Source organism: Elgaria multicarinata, chromosome 4 (assembly GCF_023053635.1).
Source record: "Elgaria multicarinata webbii isolate HBS135686 ecotype San Diego chromosome 4, rElgMul1.1.pri, whole genome shotgun sequence".
Classification (NCBI taxonomy): Eukaryota; Metazoa; Chordata; class Lepidosauria; order Squamata; family Anguidae; genus Elgaria; species Elgaria multicarinata.
In genome coordinates, this window is record NC_086174.1 from 85,117,882 (window position 1) to 85,133,868 (window position 15,987).

At 39.7% G+C, this 15,987-nt stretch overlaps 1 protein-coding gene across 3 annotated transcripts in view; it reads right to left on the reverse strand.

Annotated features, from left to right (window-relative positions):
• Window positions 1-1,293: 1,293 nt before the first annotated feature.
• Window positions 1,294-15,987, reverse strand: part of NCOA7 (nuclear receptor coactivator 7) — an 88,252-nt gene continuing 73,558 nt past the window's right edge. For 2 of the 3 annotated variants that reach the window (XM_063124712.1, XM_063124711.1), the window contains exons 12-16: window positions 9,809-9,952; window positions 8,294-8,446; window positions 6,359-6,454; window positions 5,266-5,339; window positions 1,294-3,904 (exon numbers count right to left, since the gene is read on the reverse strand). In XM_063124712.1, the coding sequence (XP_062980782.1) occupies window positions 3,769-3,904; window positions 5,266-5,339; window positions 6,359-6,454; window positions 8,294-8,446; window positions 9,809-9,952 (603 nt within the window). In that variant the 3' untranslated portion in view covers window positions 1,294-3,768. Of the gene's footprint in view, window positions 3,905-5,265; window positions 5,340-6,358; window positions 6,455-8,293; window positions 8,447-9,808; window positions 9,953-13,704; window positions 13,841-15,987 lie in introns of those variants that run through there. The other variant, XM_063124713.1, reaches the window with a different exon arrangement.

Consider the following 15,987-nt stretch of genomic DNA (forward strand, 5'->3'; position numbering starts at 1 on the left):
GGCGCTGGATTTTTATTTGTCATTTGCTTTTTAATCTTTAAATGTTTTAATATTATAGATGGTTTAATTATTTTTAACTTTTGCATATTTAGATTTATGTTTTAATTGTATGTTTTGTTTTGTTTTTATGACATTTTTATACCGCCCAATAGCCAAAGCTCTCTGGACGGTTCACAAAAATTAAAACCATGAAAAACATAATAAAAGAACCAACAGTGTAAAAACACAAATACAAAATACAATATAAAAAGCACCACCAGGATAAAACCACACGGCAGAAATTTATATAGATTAAAATACGGACTTTAAACAGCAAAGTTTAAATTTAAGTTAAATTAGGTGTTAAAATACTGAGAAAATAAAAAGGTCTTCAGCTGAGGTGCCAGGCGAACCTCTCTGGGGAGCTCATTCCACAGCCAGGGTGCCACAGCAGAGAAAGCCCTCCGCCTAGTAGCCATCTGCCTCACTTCCTTTAATTTTGTAAAGCTGCCTTGAGTCCCAGTATTGGGGGGAAAGGCGGGATACAAAATAGTAGTAGTAGTAATAATAATAATAATTTCTGCCCAGATACAGGCAAGAATTTGGAGGCAGATGATGCAGTTAGGCATTATTTGACCCATAGATTTCAATAGGTTTAGGCATGATCAGGTGGCACAGCTTGAGCGATGTTCTAAGGTTAGTTCTGAGGTAGTCAGCTCTTCCCGGAGTTCACGGCCTACTAAAACACAGACTAGGTACCATGCAGATTATGCAATCACACTTTGGTCGTGTAGTCATAATGTTGTTAATCATATAGCACCATCAGTGTGCGTGGGGTTTTATGGAGTATGAAGGACAGATCCCTGTCCTAAGGAGCTTACAATCTAAAATTCAACCTGGGGAAACAACAGAGGAGGGGGAAGGAAATGGAGGCATGGATAAACATGGAAGTAATATGTGGTGGGATTTCAGTTATACTTGTACCCAGAGTTACAGGAGGGCATGGGAACTAAATGGGAACTAGATTGTAAGCCTATGCGGCAGGGTCTTGCTATTTACTGTTTTACTCTGTACAGCACCATGTACATTGATGGTGCTATATAAATAAATAATAATAATAATAATAAAGGGCTGTGCCACAGGTTTAATGGAACACTCTAAAAGAAAGCCAGGGAAACAGTGGAGTCTTTTCAGAGAGCAGCTAGGACACCTCCAGATAGTGTAGAGATTTATCACGGTAAGAGTGGAGAGATAATGGAATGGAGGCACTTTTAAATATTAAGTTGGGGAGAAAAAAACTTCAAGTTAAACATATGAATGCATAAACTCCTTTATTGAAAATGTTGCGATAGCACTGCATTACATATATTAAATATCCATCGTTTCTTAAGGGTCACAGAATTTTGATAGGACAACACTATTTTGCATATAGATCACAAACGTTTCAGATATGGTCTGACAAGTATAATGAAATAAACTGCACGTAACAGTAGTAAAATATGTCAAATGTCAAAAACCTTTTGCTTGTAACTCACAAGTATCCCATCATTAGTAAGACCATCTTTTAGCAGTTACTGGCGCATCTCCAAAGTGTTATACTAATAGCAGCTCATAGTTATAGTGAAAATCTGTCAGAGTAGCATTGATGGTAAGAATACCTGGTGGGAAGAAGTGAAAAGCTTAGCTGTCAGGTGTTAACTAATGCCCTAAGGCATGATAAATTGTCTAAAAGGCTACTACTCCTGTGTAGGGGTATTATATGCATACCTTCCATGTATACCACCACATGTGATGGAAGCATACATTTTGTTTCGTTGTATGTACATGCTGCAGCAAGCACCAATTGCCAGCATGTTTTCCACAGCATCTACACATGCCAAAATAGACATGTTTGTGTTCATCCCAAGTGATTGCATACATATTTTGTCAACAACTCTTACGTCACTGTATTATGTTTGTAAACTTATACTATGACCGTTGTCTATTAAGAGTCACTGATGCTGTCAAGGGAAAGCTGCTATTTTCCTTTGACATCTGCAGATAAAATAAAGCCGGAAAGAACAAATAATCTTCACAATTTGATCGAATCCAGCTGATCAAGTCATATAACAACATGTACGGGCGAAGGAATATGAACATTATTTGCTAGTAGGCCAGACCCCTTCTTCTGATTTGATTCTGGCTCGCTCTAGTTATTTCCATGTTAGTTGGAAGCAATGGTATCAGGAATGGAACACACCTGTTGCGAAGCACCTGGTTTATATGTTAGGTTGCAGCTTAGGCTGGGGACAGGTGCGTCAAGAGTGACATACACAGCGTATTGACCAATGCTATAAAGGAGCACAGAATCACATCTCCCCCCCCCCCCATTCTATATATTGGCTTAATTTCCTTTTTGTGGACACAATCCTATGCATGTTTAGAAAGAAAAAAGTTCTACAACTCTCAGCATTCAGCAGCCACCATGGCTGGCTAGAGAATGCTGGGAACTATAGGACTTTTTTTTCCTGTCTAAACATGCAAGATCCCAACATGTTAAAATAGCATAAGCTTTGGAGAGAAATGACAGCATGATCTTTCCAATTCTTTTTCTAACCAAAATATTTTTATGAGAGACAAATAACCAAAAATGTTTACCTTTTTCGATTAACTTGCAACACTTTATTCTTCTTACTTAATTTACCAAACTGAATTTAGGCTGAATCATTGGATGAATGAATGCTTGGTCCAACCAACATGTAAATGTTATTAAAAAAACATTTTTAAACCATTTTTTAACCTTGCTATAAAAGCAAAAGTCAACCACAGGTTTAAAATATTTTTGAAGAATGAGAATTTTTTTTAAAACAACTAAGCCAGTTTGGCATGACACTAATATTGTTCCCTAATAAAGAATTTCAAGTAATTTATAGAATATGACTTAAAAATCAGTTTTCTGCCCCACAACAATGGTGCTCTTTCTAAAGGCATTTCTGTCTTGATAACTGGTTAAAAACAGGATCTCTTCTTTTCCAAACATTACCACACAACTAGACGGGTATATTTGACAACTGGAGCTGACAATGCCCATATCTCAAACAATCCAGAATGTATTTCTGTCAAAACCTATAATTAGAAGTAACAAAAATGTTTCTTTTACAAAATAAAAAAGCAATATATATATATAAAAACAAAACCTAGGAAAACAAATGATTCATCACCGCTGCAGAAGACATCTAATTTAATCAATAAATTCTAGCAAATTCTGAAATTTGAAATATTAAAAGAAAAAAACACCTACATTTCAGAAAAATGTACTATACAAAGAATAAATATATCCCTTAAAAAAAAAACTCCCTTTAAGTGCTGTATTCTTAATATCTATTACTTTGTCATGGAAACCACCACTATATGCTGCAGAATTTGGTAACACAACTTTTCCCTCTTTTTGGTTTTCACTTTCACTGAATAAAAATACACATGGAATCTACTATACAGCTCTGCAGTTTTCCACAGTATTCTTTCACAGTTACAGAAAATAATGAGGCTGCTTTAAACAAACTTGTATACCGACGCAAATGCGCTCCATAAACATCTTGCATCCATATCGTAGGAACATCGGCAGGGCGGGAATAAGACATTATGTAATTTTTTGATGTAGTAGTCTCTCCAATTTTGCCTTAAAATCTTCTTGTGAAGCCACAACAATGGAAAAGCATGTTGTATTGTGAGGCAAGTCTACATTCTGATTTTCAGCATCCACTGAGTGCTCAGTAAACCCAAGTCCAGCTTTTTAAGGCAGCAGGTAAATCACTCGAATGTCCATACTTCCACATCTTGTATGACAAAGTCTTCTTTTTTGGACAAGATATCATTATTGAATGTGCTGCAACAGTTGCTCCGGCCGTGATACAAATCAGCATCTAGCCATAAACCAAACCTACCACTGAAACAGAAGAAAATTAGATGAAAACTTTCATTTGTTCAATAGTACACTTTAGAATATTGGGCATGATCCAGGAATATGTTACATGTGCTTACATTCCATTTAATACAACTGGTTGGTTAGAAATGTGTTTTAATGTTTTTCCAGTGATATCAATAGGACTTAAAAGTGTGAGCTGAATCTTACTTGTTATTTTTTAACCAGAAACAGATATTGACTGATAGCTTATTTGTTTTTTTAAAAAAGTGTGTAAACATTGATAGCCTTTATCCAGATATATGGAAACACAGCAGTAAGTTGCACATGCTGTGTGCATGGTTTTGATCTCAATGGACTTGAGCAAACATATTTGAGTCTTTTATTTATCAGTCTGGGTTATTTAATGGAAAAGTCCACAATCCAATGCAACAATATAAATGCCAAGTTCTACATTTAGGGAATAGAAACCAAATGCACAGTTACAAGATGGGGGACACTTGGCTCAGCAATACTACAAACGAGAAAGATCTTGGAATTGTTGTAGATCACAAGCTGAATATGAGCCAACAGTGCGATATGGCTGCAAGAAAGGCAAATGCTATTTTGGGCTGCATTAATAGAAGTATAGCTTCCAAATCACGTGACGTACTGGTTCCTCTCTATTCGGCCCTGGTTAGGCCTCATCTAGAGTATTGCGTCCAGTTCTGGGCTCCACAATTCAAGAAGGACGCAGACAAGCTGGAGCGTGTTCAGAAGAGGGCAACCAGGATGATCAGAGGTCTAGAAACAAAGCCCTATGAAGAGAGACTGAAAGAACTGGGCATGTTTAGCCTGGAGAAGAGAAGATTGAGGGGAGACATGATAGCACTCTTCAAATACTTAAAAGGTTGTCACACAGAGGAGGGCCAGGATCTCTTCTCGATCCTCCCAGAGTGCAGGACACGGAATAACGGGCTCAAGTTAAAGGAAGCCAGATTCCGGCTGGACATCAGGAAAAACTTCCTGACTGTTAGAGCAGTGCGACAATGGAATCAGCTACCTAGGGAGGTTGTGGGCTCTCCCACACTAGAGGTATTCAAGAGGCAGCTGGACAACCATCTGTCAGGGATGCTTTAGGTGGATTCCTGCATTGAGCAAGGGGTTGGACTCGATGGCCTTGTAGGCCCCTTCCAACTCTGCTATTCTATGATTCTATGATTCTATGAATATGTGCATGCAAGCAAGAACCACACACACACACACACACAAAGCTCTTGCTCAATGCAGCAGTTCTGATGGCTGAAGAGAGATAGCCATTTTAAAAACAGAATTGGAAGAGGCTTTACCACAGTAATCACCAATGAGCTTAATAAATACATCAAGAAAAAAATAAAATAACTTACTCTCCGCCACCAAGTTCTATTGAAGTTACATCTCCATTGATAAAATAGGTGTTTTCTCCACTCCATTTAAAAACCTAAGGGCAGTTTCAATAACAAAAGAAAATTGCTTTTCGTTATGTTGTGAGAGACATGGGAGGAAGGGATGGATAATGGAAACTAAAAGAAATGCCATGATCTGTATCTTATCTTGAACTGCAATGAGCTCAAAGAACTTCTAAGTAGACATGGATAGGATGTGTTGAGTTTGAAAGTGAGGGAGCAATTCATGCTCAACAACAAAAAGAGGGCAGCTGCACAATAGATATGGTTCCCAAAGTCCTTTGAGGAAGCTCTTCATCAATAGAATGTTTAATGTAATGTTTCCTGCTAAAAACTGCTTGGGACCACTTTTCTACTTTAGCTCACACCTAAACAGTAGGAAGTAGAAAAGTGGTCCCAAGCATTTTTTTAAAAGCTAGAAACATTAAACATTCCTTATTGTGCAGCTGCCTGCTTCTTTTGTTCTTGGATTTTAACAGTTGTTACTAATCCTCTCAATTTGTGTCTTAAATTCATGCTCCCCAGCCTGAATAGAATTAAAAGCAGCAGAACATTTTGCAATGGTATGGTGTGCCTCTCCCTCCGGCCTTATTCTTCTGATTCATTTGCCAAAACCGTATAGGCTGTTTTCAACACTGACAGGCTACTGTTGCTGCTACAGCCAGAACAGTCCTATGCTTTCCTCAACAGCTATGTAAGAAACATATCCATGCGCAGAAAATTCAAATTCTGGACTAATTATTTTATGTGTATTTTATAGCTTTTCCTTCAAGGTGCTCGGAACGGCTTATACAAGAGTCTCTCAGGGACTGTCCCATCCAGATGCTGACAAATCTGAGACGTGTTCAGCTGTACTTGCATCTATATCATTAGGCCATTATTTTGGCCCACTGGAAAAACTATCGAGAAGTTGTAAGAGCAGTTTCAAACACACTTTCAAACTGCTAACTTTTGTGCAGTTTATTATTTTAAAATCACAGTTGCAAGTTTTAATAATGTTTCAGGTAAACAAACATACTGTATAAGTACGGGATTAAGTAAGTAAGAACCATACCTGGAAAAGAGGATTAAATGTGTATAGGAAAGTCTCTCCGGTTCCATAATAGTGGTCACTAAATCTGAAAGGATGCGTTGCATATGCCCCGAATATCTATGAAAACAAAATGACTATTTATTTATATATTGTATATTATTTACAAAATTTGTACATCCCTCCATATCTAAAACAGATTTCAGAGAGGTGAATTTAGAAAGTATAACACTAAAAAAAGAAGTATGAATAGATTAACAAGAGATGTTGATTTTAGAACATTTAGCAAACAGGATTTTTATTTATGGACACTCTATTAAATACACACTTCTGAAAAGTCTTATATCCCAAATATTATAAGTAGTATGAGTGCAGTTAGAAGTGGGAAGATGCTCTGTATGCCTCCAGCCATGACAGCCCATACTTCTCCAGCTTCCTCTGCCAGCATCCACACAGATGGCCAAGAAAATGCAAATGTTCTGACACTCCTCTTCACCCTCATCCTGTACACAAATGTTATTTCTTTAATCATGGAAAGGTCGCCAGTATTCTAAGCTATTCCTGCAGCTGGAAAATTTCAAGATAGTAGAGTAGTGGCTGCCAGGGTTCCTTCCATCCTGGACCCCTTGAGCAACTCTTTAAGAATCTCTTGACACCTTAAGAGTCCCACCTTTTTACCTTGCCCCTTGTTTTTATGGCGGCGCCTGGCACCTGCACTTCCTTTCCTTTGCAACATCTGCATGGGAAGGAAGGCAAGTGTGAATTTTCCGGCCCCGCACCTCTGGAAAAGTAAAACAATAAAAATGGGGGGGAGGAGAGGAACAGGACCATTCCTCCCCCACCTTTAAAAAAAAGTATAATCTATATCTGTGGAGCTCTGCAGTTAGAGATAATAAAAACAAAAACAGAGTGGGGGAAGGGACAAGGCAGCAGAGGAGGATGCGAGAGAGTCTGGGCGAACCACATGTCTCCTCCCTCTGGCTGCCCGTTCCTCCTCACTCACCCCCATTTCTTTTTGTTGTTTTTATAGGTATCTGTGGAGCTCCGCAGATATAGATAATAAAATTTTAAAAAGGGGAAGGGAGGAATGGCCTGTTCCTCTCCCCACCCTCAGTTTTTATTTTTTTAACTTTTACAGGGGCGCTATGGGCTCTGCAGCCAAAAAAGTTGGGTTAAGTGCCCAACTTCTTTTGGAGCGGAGTTTCCAGTGTTTAACCCTGGATGGCTTCTCAATGGCGGCCGCGTCATGTAGATGACTTGCCGGTACTGTGAAGCAACTTCAGGGCAAACCCTTCATGTAGATGTGCCCTTTTCCTTCCCAGTAACATGGGATTTAGACTGTAGGCTTGGGGTGAGTGATACTCCAGACACTTGTAGCTTAGCACAGTAGTTTACTAGTGAATTAAAAGAAGCCATTTAGAATTAAAGGTATTTAATCAATAGAGTTGAGTGATACCAAAGGCATTAAAAGGAAATAAAAGTTGCAAAAATTCAAGTTCTTTTACTCTAAACTTCACCTAGACTTCTTCAGGCTGCTACTTTCTCATGCTCTGGTCTTCCCTGGCTCTCTCTTGGCTGGCTCTCTCAATCTTTTATACCCCCTTCCCCCAAAACAGAAGGTACTGTTCTAACTTTGAAGAAACGAAAATTAATTGGAGAAATGAAACTTCACCAGGAAATGAAACTTAACCTCTCAGGGACGCCCCCTCCCAACAGAAAACACTCTAAGCCTGACCTTTCTTCTTTGCCTTTATAGGTCTCAAACCTTCACAGTGGCATTACCAAACTGTCCTTATTGTGCGAAGGGAACTTTAAAACGGAATAAACACTTGACACACTGCGAGATACTCAGATGCTTTTTTCCATAGGAAAGAGATTAATTTAGCCTAGGCCTTTCCCCCCTCTTACTTCTACTGACGTTTTTGAAAAATGTACACACACACACACACGGCACCTAACCTGATTGTCCATATCTTTGATGACAAGTAGAACTGGACTATCAAGAGATGCTGATTTACGGTATAGAGTTTTCAAGCTGGTCCCATGTTCTTGTGTGCTGTAGACAAGCCTCCAGGGATATCCCTGAACTCTTGCAGGCAGGCGCTGGGCAAGCTAGAAGGTAAAAAAAAAATGCTACAGGTTTAAAATGCAAGACATTCCATATATCACATGTGTCACTACAAAGTCACTCTGTCCAATATGAGAACTGTGCAGTTTTACCCATAATCAGAGTTGTACTTTTGTACAATTAAAAAGCAGCCTGTTATTAAGCACATGTGACAAATATGAAGTATATGAGACAGGACATACTGTTAGTAGTGTTTATCTTTTATTGTGGCACAAAAGAGAAAAAAGTGATAGAGAGGGGGGAAAGGGCAGAGCAACTATAATATCCTCATATGGCTGTCCCAGAGTGGTTAGGAATGGGAAGAGGTCACCCCTCCACTGGTGAAGAGCTCCATTGGCAAGGAGTGGGGGGTTCTTCCCCAGAGACCATAGTTATCCTAACAGAAAGCTCCAGCACTACTCGTTATGAGCAGACAATGGAAGAGCCCCAAATGGTGGTGAGGCAGGTCTGGGACAGAGGCAAGGAGGCCCCAGGATTGGACCCTGAAGTTGGCATAATTATTTTTCCCCCACTGGAGCCAAGCAAGGAAAACCTGAGTCTGTCCCCTGCTTTGGCTGGCATGGACAAGAGCAATTCTTTAGAGACTGACACTGAAGACCAGTTAGGATCTGTAAAGCACCAATTCTTAAAATGGCATTGTTCTTAAAACAGCAAATTTGAATGGAAACAGTTCAGGCACCTGAACTCTCAGCCAAGCCAGATGGAATGGCTGTTAGAAATGAGTGCAAAAGGGGGGGAAAGAGCACCAACGAACCAAGGGGAAAAAGGGAGCCAAGCTCCGGTGCTATAAAATGATCTTTTTCTTTATTCTTGAATGAGTTCTTCAATTTGCTCTACGCCTTTCATGCACTTCATTAAAGAGGTCCAAACATTGCCTCACAATTTCCTTCTTCCTTGTCACTGTCCAGTTCTATCCCACCTCCTTCATTACTGGACATTCTAAGGGCCAGGTGAATGAGCAAAATGCTGACAGGCACATATGCATTCGGAGAAATTGCTAATTTTGGCCAGGTTCAAAATGGCAGCTTGCACACCTGGGCTTTTCCAGTCCTTTTCCATTGAAGCCCTCCCCATCCCTGGCCCTGAAGTTTCATCAGAGTGGTGTGCCATGAAAGCCTTCCATTCAAACACAGGCTCTTTGGATCTGATCCCGTATCTAAATAGAAAAGGTAAATATATGAATTCTAGAAAAGCTGGCTACTCCATTATCTTTAGATAATGGATAGCTAAAGTATCCTTGGAGCTGGATGACTGTGAACTGCCAAGGTCCAGTCTGAAAACATGGGCTGGAAGGCAACAAGTCTTGGAGCAAAGACGGGAAGTTAAGGCCAAGTTACCAGCTTTACCTGCTCTACATGCATATTTTCTAAGAGCGCACTCTGGTTTTTTAAGACAGGCAAAGCATCTTCATCTTGGTCCCCATCACCATCATCTTCCTCACAATAGCTGCAAACACTCTTTCGGCGTTTTGCCTCTTCCACAGTAATAATCTAAATAGAAAAGAGGGATAGTTAAAAAAATAAATCTTGGTCTGGTATGTTTTCTCCCATGTTATATTAACAACAGTCAACATTTTTATAAGGGAGAAAGTGACCTTGCACAGGGCTAGAGAAGCACAAAAATCATGGGTTGTATCCAATGTGATGCTAGCAAAAGAAGAAGAGGTGGTTGTGTTTCGCTAGCGGATTTCTGTTCCACTAGTGGTTGCGTATGCCCTGCAGAACAATTACAAAGCAAAACTTTAATGTATTGAAGCTGTAATGCATTGTGCAATGGCTTGTGCAAATGGGACCAAAGTATTGGATTTGACACAGGATGAAAACAGTGTTCCCACAAGCAGTAGAAGCTTTGCACCAGCGGAGTGCAAAGCTCATGTATTCATGCATACCACATATATCTTGAAATTTGCTCATATAGTTAAAGCAAAGCATGTTGTCCATAAGAAATACTGTATAAAAGAGTTAGATAATGCCCAAGTAACAATGGCATAGTATAATTCATTCTCACCATGAATAGGTTTACCTGAACAGGGGCTATCATCAGTGATTGGGCCTATTCAGAAGATGCCTTAAACCCTGCTGGTTAAGGCTTCTGGTTAAGCAGCAGAGTTTAAGGTGTCTTGTGTGATGCGTTTTGCTAAACCCTGCTCATTCACTAACCCCAGTCAGATCGTCTGCAGCAGGGTTAGCAGCTGTAACCGTGGCTTAAAGGGTTGTGTGCAACAGCATGGCTAACCCCAGAGAACCACAGTTTTGCTAACCACAGGGCCTGAAGTGTCATCTGAACAGGCTTACTGACTTGGAAAACCAATTTAAAGAGTTCTTTCATCACTTTTTGAAGTAACTGACCATGTAAATAGGGCCACAAACAGTACCTTGAATGGCGGAAACAGGAACTACCAGAACTTAAGACTTAAAAGATGTTGCAGGGCTAGAAATGATTGGAACAGTGGCCTACAAACTTTCCACACATAATTCACTTTTAAACCCCATATATGACTTTTATCTATCTATTAATCTTATATAACGTAGAACTAATATTAACACACATACCTTGGAGATTCTGAGGCTCTATTTATAGCATCAATTCAGTGACTGTTACAAAGGGGAAACTAACCTAATTACAAAATTAGTCACATTTTTCTTTTTTAGTCAAAACAATAAATTCTACACAACTATAATCATTTTTTAATTTATACCTAACTATGTTATGCAAATATAAATCGGCAGGAATGATATTCAAGAGACAAAATGGTTCTTCATGGCTATTTTCCTGGAACCTAGAGATACATACAACTATTAATTTTTTTTTAGAGAACTAGCACTTTAAAGTTACAGTATATTACTTTCAATGCTGAGTTAAACACACATCTAAATACCTCTCACTGAAATCATAAGACTTGAAATAGCTGAGATTATGTTTTTCATTTTGAAAATGTGGTTTTGCAGGGAAGGGGAAAGGCACAGGAGACTCTATTCCTAAATTAACAATGTGGGTTCATCTTCAGACCTCTTGAAGGGTGTGTGAACCAAGGAGCATTTCTCTTGTCTTTGCTTTCAGAAGGACACCATAATGACATTAAAAGGGGCTGCAATCAATATGAGAGCTTTTTATGGAACAACTCTTATCATTTAAGATGAACCATATTTGACCAATCAGTTGGCAATATGTGACTGGCATTTTGACTTATGCCTGCAGTACTCCTTTGAACCTTGAAGAAATTGCCTTAAAAGGTAACGCTTGTGATGGTTTGTTAACAAGTGTTTATTTATTTTATTTATTAATTAATTAAATTTCTATACCACCCAATAGCTGGAGCTCTCTGGGCGGTTCACAAAAATTAAAAACATTCAAGCGTTCCATAAGAACAACTCTGGAGCAGAGTGGTTTTGGTTGTTGTTGTTGTTTTAGAGATGGTTATATTGACCCCATTCTGATGACACGCTAAGCCATGGTCGTTGAGCTAAACAGTATGGCTTGGTGTGTCATGTGAACCATTCCTAACCATGGTGGCTACATAACTATAGTTTAAACATGCTCACTAACCATCTGCTGCAAAAGCCTAACCATGGCTTAACATATTGTCTGATCAGGCCCATTATTATAAATTCTTTATCATTTATCCCTGCTATACTAATTTATATTCCTACTACACAGCCACTCACATGGTGCTTCCAGACAAGGCCTTTATAATGCCATTACCCAGCCCTACTCATGGAATTTTATGGGGGATCCAGATGAAATCATTCACTTCTAACGCACTCGGGTTTCCCCACCACTTTGTTTTTTTCTTACCACAGAAAATTTGTTAAGAATGACAAGATGGCAATAGTTACGCCTGGCTTCTAATGGTTAGTGCTAGGATCGCTCTGTCAGAAAGAACCCATACAATCACATTAGTCACTAACAGAAGTTTTCCTGTAGCTAAACATTTTATGCTGCTGGAAATCCAAATTACACTCACACAATGGGCCAGTTCACACAATCAAAATAAGCCACCGTGTCTTATCTAAATTGTAGCATGTAGCATGTGCAGGGCAAGATTTTATGGGCTGTTGTAGGATTACTGGAGGGTGTTTCCTCCTCCAACAAGCCATGCCACCCAGGTTCAGAAGACACACCGCAGCGGTGATTATGGGAATTGGGCATGGCATGCACCATAATTTAAATACCCCACAATGGCTTATTTTGATTGTGTGAACACACACTCACACAAATATATATCACAGACACTACAATTTATAGTATATGTATATTATTTGGTCAGAAGACTTGTATATTTTTACTTTCTGAGAGAGTGCATAGTGCACAATAAACATGGAAACTTGTGGGCTTATGATCAAATCATAAATGCACATTATATTTATCTTACATTGTTATCTTCCAATTTATTTGATTATTTTTAAAGGCGGTATTGTTTTGTCTTGTCTTTGGGGTGTTTGGGAAGGGAAGAGCTGTAGTGCATTTAAATTAGTGATTCATTTCTTTATAGGATTGCTATCTAATCCTTTCCAATTCCAGAAAGAAACTACTCAAAATAGCTTACATAAATTAAACCATCTATCTATATACTATCTAACTACCAATAGCACAGAATGCAATAATCAAAACAATAAAAACAGAAAAGAAGCAGATAAAAACAATAAGGAGCCAACTTATTTCCCAACCTGGGAACAAACTGTATTTAAGCACCTGCATTTTATAAACTGAATACATTTCGGGGGGCAAAACGTCTAGCCCCTTGCTCTCATCACAAAAGGTGAAGAACAGAATTAAAAACAAGCAGAAAAAAGAACACAAATCTATTTAACAATTCTTTTAGGCTCTAATCCTATGCAAACTTACTTTAGAGTTAGTCCCATTGAATCCAATAGGACTTATTTCAGAGTAGACTTTCAACATTTACAAGGGCAAAGAAGAAAAACCAGAATTTCAAAACAAATATATTCTAAAACAAGAGAAACATGCTCCTGTATCAGCAGCAACACTGCATGTGCCATGCCCAGAAACAGGACGTGCAAATTATTTTAATTACAACTAAACTTTTTCAGCATAATCCGTGGTGCTGGACAGATTTGTCAACCTCAATTCCCCCAATTAACAGCATTCCCATTCTGTACATGATTCTTTGGCATAGCTTCCACATGTCTTTTGGACAAAGTGTTCTGTTCTATGCTGCTAACTGACAAACAAAAGAACTGAAAAGAAAGCAGAGATTTCTACAACTTTCAGGTCACAGTACCTGTACAAAGGGTTCCTGTTCCCGGCCAGGCTTGGCACAGTAAATTATTTGAAAATTCACGGGCATTTGCTTCATTCTCATTCTTAAGATTTTGCTTTCCCGGGACCACGTTTTTTCTGCTCTTCCTGCCAATTCAAATTCCTCACCACTGACGACAAGGAACGAGTGGTTTCTTTTTATATATACTTCCTTGTAGCGTTCACTTTCGTTTTCCCTAGTATATGGTAAAGAGGGCTGTGTGTGTGTGTTGGCAACATGATCAGCACAAAAGAAGTTGCCTTGGAAAGGTGGCAAGCGACAGAGGGCTGCACGAATCTTCAGAATCTACCTTGGGATCAAAAGGTCCTTTTGTTTTGGTCAACCTTTTGATACAGGAGCTGTAGAGAAGTTAATGTTCTCTCTGAGATTTCACCTGAGCAAGTGGCTGACTGCTTCTCATTCCAGGGAATCTGTCAAATTCCTTATCGGCTGCCAATACATTTTTCTCTCTAACCCCAACTGATCAAATACCCACTAACTGCCATTACATAAGGGAAGATCCCCTTCCTGATCTCACCTGCCTTCCGCTAACAATACTCTCACTTTGAAGAACCGCTTCAAAGCCCAATGGGCCACAAATCAGCCCACTCTCTGGAACCCGGTAACAATTTCCAGAGGAGCAGCCATGTCAGGCTGTTGCATCGAAACATCTGGTATCTTAAAGACTAGCAAATTTGCTATGGCACAGGCTGTTGTGGACTGGAGTTCACTTAATCAGATGCATAAAGTATTTAGCTGGCTTACAATTGCATACACACTTGGTTTGGGGAAGGGGGGACTGTAAACTCAGCCAGTGTCGTGTAGTGGTTACAGCAGTTCCCCAAACTGGTGCCCTCCAGAAGTTTTGGACTCCCATCAATCTCAGCCAGCATGTCAAAGGGTCAAGATTGCTGGGTGTTGTAGTGGACAGCACTGTTGTGTCCAGGGATCTAGGACTCTTGGAAGTAGGAATCTGGTTCTACACACTGGCATTTGCCTTGAAAATCTGGTACAAATCCTGGGATGGGTTATCTGTGCGTAATCCAGGTCATTAGAAACCCTAGCCTGGCTCGAGGCATGGGCCTATCACAAAGTCTACAAGCTCCAGGTTGGGGAAGGCTGATTTAAAGAATTGGACTAGGGGCATGTCTACATGAAGAGTTTGTCCCGGGGTGGCTTCGCAGTAGCACCATGTCAACTACATGACACAGCCGCCATTGTGAAGCCTTCCAGGGGAAACTTACCCCGACTTTTTTGGCAGCAGAGTCCATGGCGCCCCCTTATTGGTCGCCATGGACAGCCCCACACCCCTGAAGAGTAAAAAATAAATAAAATCCATTTTGTTTTGCTGTATAATGCATCTCAATTATATTGTGAACATGTGGTTTTAAAAAATCCCTTCTTTCCTTTTCATGGTACAAGTTAACACATATTTCTGGCTAAATTCTGGCTAAATTTTTGTGAACCACCCAGAGAGCTTTGGCTATTGGGGCGGTATAAAAATGTAATAAAGAAATAAAAGTAAATAAATAAATAAATAAATTCCTCCTGTTTGATGGGGCACATTTTCCATTTAAACATGTGATTTTGTAACCCAAACTCTGGAAAGGCTGCTGCTGGGAAAGCCTGGGTGTTCTGCTGAGCTGAGTGTTTGTCTGCCCCGCCCCCTTGCAGGTACTAAAGACTCCTGGGTGCTGGAGGCGCAAGCCAAAGGGCTCTCGGCCTGAGGCTCTCTGCCGTGGGCATGAAGCCGGTCAAGCGGAACAGTTACTTTGGAGGAAGAACCCCAGCCTCAGACCTGTCTCTGAAGCCTAGCATCTGGGGTGCCCAGGCAATTTAATGGTTTTATTGAGCTGTAGAAGATTACTCTGAATATGGTCCTCACAAGGCATGGATGAAATTGAAATAAAGACTTTAATTTTCAAATAAATTTGAAATAAAGACTTTAATTAAATGTCTTAAACCAGGAAAGGCCCCAGGATTAGATTTAATAACCTCTAAAATCCTGAAGGCCAAGCTAGATTGGTGGGCTCCCCTTCTAGCCAATCTTTTTACACATATTAACAACTCTGGCCGGCTCCCCTCATAATGGCTGGATGCTGTTGTGATACCAATATTTTAAAAAGGTGACAGGGAGGATCCATCCAATTATAGGCCTATTAGTTTACTGGCAGTTGTGGGGAAGCTGTATGCCAGTTACTTAAATATGAGGCTCACCACTTGGATAGAAGAGGAAACTATCCTGGGGGAAGAACAAGCCGGTTT